This window comes from Fulmarus glacialis, unplaced genomic scaffold, assembly GCF_000690835.1.
Source record: "Fulmarus glacialis isolate BGI_N327 unplaced genomic scaffold, ASM69083v1 scaffold8611, whole genome shotgun sequence".
Taxonomy (NCBI): Eukaryota; Metazoa; Chordata; class Aves; order Procellariiformes; family Procellariidae; genus Fulmarus; species Fulmarus glacialis.
The window spans coordinates 72398-80257 of record NW_009194660.1 but is presented as its reverse complement, the minus strand read 5'-3'; the positions used below and the strand labels follow the sequence as shown (position 1 = coordinate 80257).

General features: G+C 45.3%; 1 protein-coding gene across 1 annotated transcript in view; it reads left to right on the top strand.

Annotated features, from left to right (window-relative positions):
* The first annotated feature begins 3132 nt into the window (after positions 1-3132).
* The window catches only part of ANKRD55 (ankyrin repeat domain 55), a 47330-nt gene continuing 42602 nt past the window's right edge, over positions 3133-7860 (top strand). Inside the window, exon 1 of the mRNA XM_009587838.1 lies at positions 3133-3172. Within this exon, the coding sequence (XP_009586133.1) occupies positions 3133-3172 (40 nt within the window). The remainder of the gene's footprint in view (positions 3173-7860) is intronic.

Below are 7860 nucleotides of genomic sequence, written 5' to 3'. Positions count from 1 at the left end.
CCTTGCCCACTTCCCAATGTCTTCTGCAGAGGCAGCAGAAGAGCAGATGTGTAGGCTAAGTCTATGCTTACGATGGCAATGTGGCACAGAGCAGGTGCTGTCAGCTGTAAGCACCGATAATCTCTCAATCTCTGCAACGCCAGTCTTCAGCCCTGCTCTTCACCCCAGTAAATAACATTTACATAGCATTTGAATATATGTTTCGACCATTCTCTGTGGTCTCACCACAACTTTTGCATTCACCTGATGAACAACAGTTAGAAAAAGGAGAGTTAACTACCCTACATACAGCCAAACGCTGATGCACAGGCAAATGTGGGCAAACAAACATGCAAAGAAAGCTCTGTGTTTCTGCTACTCTCTTTTCACCACTTTTCTGTACCAGAGCTTTCTTCCACTAAAAAAATCCAACTGCCCCTGACAGCATAAAAAGTCAGGAATACTTTGCTTAAATTAAAGAGTAATGTAAATTAACAATATTAAAGCTATCATCTTTATGTGCTGCCTAGACCAGGCTCTACCTCTTTTGTGGCTTTGCTGTCCTTAGCCAGGGTTACTTTCATAGACACTGAGCACAGGAGGCCCTGAGAAATTTGGAGACATTTCCTTCAAGTCTTCTAAAGAAGCAATAAAAAGATATTTACAGAGAAGTTAGCGACCCAACCCCAACTCCTAAATCTGAGCTTTTCTGGCAGCCTCTGAGCTGTGATATGTCTACCATAGCTGAGGCACAGAACTGTGTTCACCTGGTGCTCATGTCTACATGGGGAAAGGTGTTTTGTTAAAACATTGGCCTTGCTTCTCTTCTGATGGATATAGAGGGCAGGAGTTGTCGGCTCTCTAACACACTCTGTCCCTGTGGGCTGTGGACACCTATCTCAGAGGAGGTGCTTGGCTCTCCCATAGCTGAAGGCAAGCTGAGCCCCTGGCAAATGTACACAGTGCCATAGGAAATATTGTGTGCCCCACGTGGGACCCACAAGGAATTGGCTGCAAGGTGTTTCTCCCCCAAATTCACTGGCTGCATACCTGCAAATATTCAAGACTAATGCACTGAAAGAGTGAGACTGGACCAGTAACCTCCAAAGCCTATTGCTTCCATCTCAGGAGCAGAGTGGAAGGACAGAAACCCAGAAATGGTAAATGGGCAGGTAACACTGCAAGTATTTAATTGATCGGACTAGGTAGAGGTCAGTGGAGCAGCCGGCTAACTGCGTAATCTGCACTGCAGCAGTGCCCAGGGTCAGAAATCCTGTGTACACAGAGGACAAACGGCCTCTTGTCACATGCAGGAAGCAAAGGCCACTTTTGGGGTCTGTTGAAGATCACCACGGGTGATAATTTGCAGTTCAAAATGCCTGACCGCTGACACATCTCCAGCTCCAGTGCCTCCTGCATGAAGTCAGCAGCCGTGGCATCTCTTTGAGCAGAGCCAGGGTGTTAGACTGGACAGACTGGACTGTCACCTGCCGGTGCCACCCCCTGAGCCACCCTCCTGGCAAGGAGATGCCAGTTAGGAGCTGACCATCTGCATAACTAATACTCTGCTCCCAGATTGCATAGACAGCACTTGCCACACGGTGGATCTCTCCTCAATATAAAAAAGGCCTGAGATGAGCCAAAGCATAAACCAGTCAGCAGTAGAGGACAGAAACAGAGCCAATCTCTGGCTCCATAGTCCCACCACATGCCTCTCCACAGTTTAGGACCCTTGAGCAGATCACACTGCCACATTTTGGAGAATTTCAGCTCTGGTTTTTCATTTCAAGCTGTTGAGGCTGTATTGCTTCCTGGACCGTACTATCTTTTTCCAAACACATAGTTTGGATTTAGGTTCAGAAGCAGATGCTTGGGATGTGAATCAGCTCCAGATACAATTCCTACAGTGCCCACATGTACGTTATGTCTCTAGCATCCATTGCAGTCACAGGAATCGGTCAAAACACCAGAATAGAATAAATACAGTGAATAAAGTCTAGGGGCTTCTTAGGCTGACCAAACTTAGGCATAGCTTTAGTGTAGGTCCTGTCTGCACTTTGGGGCTAAAAGTGTCCTGCCTTTCCTAATTTTCATATATTAGTTTGCCTTATTCAGCAGTAGTGATGTGTCTTTTCCAGTGCACCAGTGCTAAGTAAACTTGTTGTATCCCTCCCAACCACCAGCCCCTAGGCACTGCTGGTGATCTACTGTTCCAGGTAAATTCCACGTGAGCCCATTTATTGTTATTTCTTCCATGGAAACAACCCAGCAAAAAGCAAAGCTCACCAGGGTCTCCTCCCCTCTACAGTACAGAGTCTGAGTTCCCAACTTAGGGAGGCAGAGGCCCAGTCAAAAAAATAGCGTTAAGTTGTGGGTCTACTCTTAGTTTGACAGACACTGGGTTTGGAGCATCGGCTGTGAACTATTATACCTGTTGCACCATGCTGTTGGAGCTATCACTATCCACTTCAGCCATGGTAATGTGCTCTCAACTATTATCTCTTCATTAAACATTGTACTTTAACTAGCTGTAATTGGGTAGTACTAAACTAAGGTAGAAAGGGCTTGCTAATTTGTGGTCTCCATGCAGGAGTTAAATCAGGAAATAAGTAATCTCTGGAAACATCATTTCACAAACCATCCTCAGACACATGCTGACAGCACAGTGGTACAGGCAGCCTGCCCGCCGGGCTGTCCGTGAGTGCCGCACATGCCGCTCAGCCAGCACAGCGAGGATGTCTGCACCCGACCTGCGCTGGCAGCTCTGCACATGCTCCGTCTGCCAGCCGAGTCCCACTCACCCTCCGAGGCTTGTTTGTCTACGGGCAGTGCTTGGCTGCTGAGCCTGGATGAGCTGCAGCATCTCTCAGAGCTGCTCATCGGCAGTTTCGCTCGCAGAAGCTAAGACGTTTTTCAGAAGCTCAGTTAAGCTTCCAGGGATGTTATTTTAAGAGGGTCCATAACAGACAAACATAATAAACCGTTCCCATCAGGCTAGTGACAACAACCTGCAGCCGTAAAGTGAGTTTAATTCTCCGACAAGAAGATTGGCGACAGCTATCGCATTGTTTTCTGTAACATATGGGATTCTTCCCTGAAAACCCTGGAGATGGCATTTGTCTGGTCTGGTTGTAAATAATGAGACAGACCACAATGGATTTCAGTTCCTCATCAGTGTTTGATCAGCACAAAGGTAAGTCACCTGCTACTAATTTCAAAATCCTCCGGTCCTCCTATGCCTCCCAGGCAAATGTATTAAGATTAATTGACAGAATGACTAACAAGAATTTTTGGACAAGATCAGGTCTCATAGAGATTTATTTTGGTTACACATGAAGGAATTTCTTCCATCGTTTTAGACATGGATATTTCAGCATATTGCTACAGTGATTTTTAAAAATAATTTTTTTCAGCAGAATAGCAACAGCATCTGATTGCTCTTATGCTTAGCATTGAGAGATGTATGTATATATTTATTGTTTATATTATATATTGGTCCTTTTATGGATATATATATAAAAGAACAATTGCAATATTAGCAAACAGAGCAGTTTAAAATGGAGTAAAAATTTAAGAAAAGCTGATTTTCATAAGTTTACTAGTTTGTATATATTAAAAGGACTAGATGCTGACAAGTGATTGACTTTGCTTCAGCAAATCTTAGCTGTATAGGTAAGTATTGCCATAATTGTGAATTTAAGATATCTTTAAAAGCCCCAACATGAAGATTTTCTACATGGTAAGGTTGCTATGGAAATACAAATGTCTCTTTGTTGTCTGTTTTTAAGTTAAATGGTTGAATTTCATGTCTTTATTTGCCAATACAAGCTTTTATGTCTTACGGCTTAATCCACTATAAGGAATGTAGTGGCATTCCTTTTATGTTCCCAAGGCAGGAAGCTGTCATTGTTTGATTATCCATGTTGCAACAAATTTCTCTTTAAGTCAGCTTGCCAAATAATGTATGTGCAGTGGCCACAGTTTCCAGTGCACATCTGCAAAGCATCAAAGCTGACATGGCCATGCTGGCCCCACAGCAAAGGTGCTGACTGTAGAAAAAAGGTGAAGGGCAGGAGGAAGACAGACGCTGAGGTGTCTTTTGGGTGGCTGGGTCCCACAGGTTGTACTTTTGTGCTTGCCTATGCTTCTTTGGTGAACCCAAAGTAAATACACTCCATGTAAAGCAGTGGGCTTATGGCTGCCTTTCAGCCACAGTAGTGCTCAAAGCCTGAAGCCAGTCTTGAGAGTACTGGTCTGCACCAGCCCAGCCGTGACACCACCCTGAGTAGATGGGGAAAGGTGGGAAGTCATCAAGCAAAACTGAGTGACAAAAGACAAAAAATACTACCAGCAAAGATAAAGGAGGAAGGGAAGTGCAATGGGAGAAGGGGGATCTGTACTGCAGGAATAGAGAGAGGTGCTCCTAGGTCATGTGCGAATGACATAAGGAGCATTTTCCCCAACAGGACAGAGGTGTGGGGCTGACTGAGCTTCTGCAGCTCCAAACAGCCGTTCTCAAGCTCTCCTTCTGCAGGCACTGCTGTGCCCTGTGCCACTTGCCAACGCAGCAGTGCTCAGACTGGGGAGGGCGAGGGGAAACCTGCACGCTCAGTGCCGTGGGGATGACTGCCAGGGAGCCGATGGAAGTGGTGCCAGGAATGAGGCAGAACTGGGGAAGGAGAAGTCAAATCTCCAGATGGATAAGGGGGCAGACAGCAATGCAGGAAACCACTGACCCAAACCACTTATCTGGATAGAAGTGAGAGAGTTGGGAGACAACATCTGCCTGTACCTCCCCTGGCTCCTAATCTGCAGCCCCTCTTCCTGCCAGGCCACTTGTCCACACTGACCCATCCTTATTCCTGTCCAACATCATCTCCAGCCCCATGTCACACTCCACTCACAGCACCTCCCCAGCAAGAGGGTCCCCTCCAGATAAATTCATCATCTCCCCTCACCACCACTGCAGGGATGCTGGCTCATTAGGTGATTTGTGACTTACTGTTTGCCTTTCCTGCTAGCTGCGTGGGAGGCAGATGGGGAGCAGGAGCAGACAACACACCGTAATGGGACACTGAACCTATTGGTTATCACGCAAAGAAAGCTCTATTCAAAATTTACAGTGTATGATGGATTTTATCTAAATAGCATGGTAATGTCTTGGCATATTACTGATTTAAGCAGGCATAATTTTTTTAACAAGGAGAAGGGGAATATCTTTCATTGGAGCAATTTATAAAAATGGAAGTATACACTTTCGAACACACCAGATGAATACCTGTTGGTCCAATAAAATAATCCACCCCTCCCTACAAACCCTTTCTCCACCCCATACATCAGAAAACTATCCCAGCTACAGAGCAAAAAAACAGCATTCAGATTGAAAATCATACTGTCTCTTTGCAACACTTCCTATGGTACTGCTCATGAATATCTTATAATACTTATCAATAGTAACAGCAGTAGCAATGTGGGACTTAAAGAAGCCAACCAACATCAGAAACCCCTCCCCTCCTAATACAGCTTGTGTGCTATTTAAATGTGTGCCGTACCTGTTTACCGTTTAAACAGAGAAGCTAGACAAAGGCCTGGACTGGTACATTCACAGTTATAATTTCCAAAAACTGGACTCATCCACCTCCCACTGACCCTTGACACTGACATGCTGAAATCAAATAAACTGCCTAGTATTGTGTCCTACTGACAAGTTGTGGGAATCACATAAGGCATTTGGTTACTGGTGGAGACAAGAGGGTTTATGGGAAAGAGGGGACTAAATTATATACATAAATATTTCTTCTTCACAATGAACATAAATCATCCTGTTATCCAGCCTTCAGTTTTCAAAACTTAGTGTTTTAGCAAGGTCTAAATCAGTCATTGTCAAGACCACGTACACTAAGCTGCAGCAAATTTATTTAGACCTTAAAAATCCAATGCAGGAGAAAGCACGCACTTCTGTACATCTAACATGCACTTTGTAAAACAACACATCAGCTGACATCACAAATTGTGTAAAAAACACATTCTTCATAGGAGAGTCAGAGGAGAATTAATGTCACAAGCTATGTAATTTCATTACTGTGAATCCTGTGATCATTCTGCATGTTTCTTTATATACTCCCTTTTCCAACTAAAAGACAACTACTTTGTCTTAGAGAAATGATGCTCTTTTAAAACACTGGACCTTATTTCAGATAGATTGGCTTTTAACTTTGATTCTTTCTGAGGATTTTAGCTATGAAAGAAGATGTCACAACCCTGTATGTTATTTGGTCTTTGCTCAATAAGATTCTTCCAGACCTTTCTACGCCACTGTTGTGCCAGCCTGCAGTTTCTCCCTACCCTTGCTCCATATGCAGGCTCTTAGTTGGACCTTCTGCCTTCCTGAAGCTGACTGACAGCTTACTTTCACCAGGAGCACAGCAATTTTCCAAAACAAAATGTAAAATGTATCTGAAATGGCACCAGTACTTACTGGCATTGACAGAACTACAAGATAATAAATGAAGTAACGCTAACGCATTTGAAGATGGAGGGCCAGGCATTTGGCTGTTCCCAGTCCCTTTATTCCACGTAGTGCTGGTACCCTAGCCACAGCCAAGGGTAAGCTCACAGAAGGGGGCACAAGCGCTCAGTACCTCACTGTCAGTCTTCTGCAAAACACCCACTCTCTGAACCATTCCTCTTCTGCCCAGGAAGGTGTCTGCAAAAAGAAATGGCCTACAAGCTTTGCACCCATCCCCCTCATTCCTTGACAGGGTAAACTGGAGGAAGATGAAGTGGGAGATACTGTGTCACCTGGAGCCAAGTGCATCCAGCATAAATGACATCTAAGCCCTCCAGGCATTTCCGGCTCCCTGTCATGTGAAGCGCCAGAAGACCACGCATCTGCCTTCCTCCTTGCCCCCCACCCAAAGCCACACAGGTCGTGTGAAAGACACCCCACTTGAAATCGTGTCACCCTATAGAAAGGGAATTTGTGTCAGTCTACTTTATGTCAGATGCACAATATGGGCACTCATAAATTCCTTCTGGGCCAGTCCCCCTCGCCAGCAGGGTGACAGCCTGGTCCACCTGCCTCTCCTTGCTCTCTCAGCTAGGACTCATGGGTGGGAAAGTGTGAATCTTGGATGTGGCTTCACGCCAACATCCCTTAACAGGAGTGGAGCCCGTGTTTTGCGAGAGCAGGCATGGGGAAAACGTCTCTGTTCATTCATCCATCCATCCATTCAGAGTTTTGCTTCCTCTCCTCATACAGGGGGATATTGCTCTGGGGAAAGCAGATTCAGCCCAGCACAAGCAAAGGCACAGGGGAGAAGGCGTTTTGGTTTTAGTTAGATAAAAAAGGGTAGAGGGAGTCAGGGACCCACATGCAGGTGTGCATCCATGTCCTCATCTTCCTGCCATCCTGCCCTGCAGGTAAGCAACTGCTCTGCTCAGGAGAATTTCCTTTTGTGGCTGGATTGCTCTGCTCTTGACTCACAGAAGGAAAATTTAACAGTACTTACAAGGTTAAACAGCAAAATGTACAAAATTTGCATGAGTGATGCATAAAACAAGGTGAGGGCCCCTTTGATCCGCTGTCTGTCTCAGTACCTCTCATGGTTTCTTTCCCAATGCCAGTAGCAGCATCTTCTCAGTACCATACCCATATAATAACCACCACATGCAGCTGTGAGAGGAGCTGTGTTGGTGCTTGTGTCTGGCACCTCCTGTGTACCTCCAGAGACTGGGCAAGAGGAGCAACACAAGCAATGAACCTCTGCCTCGCCTCCTTGCCTTCACCCAGCCCGTACTATACCCCTCTTTGAGTAAGGGAGTAGCTCAAACCTGACCTTGTTATTAACATGTCTTTGCTGAGTTTACCAATTGTGAGAA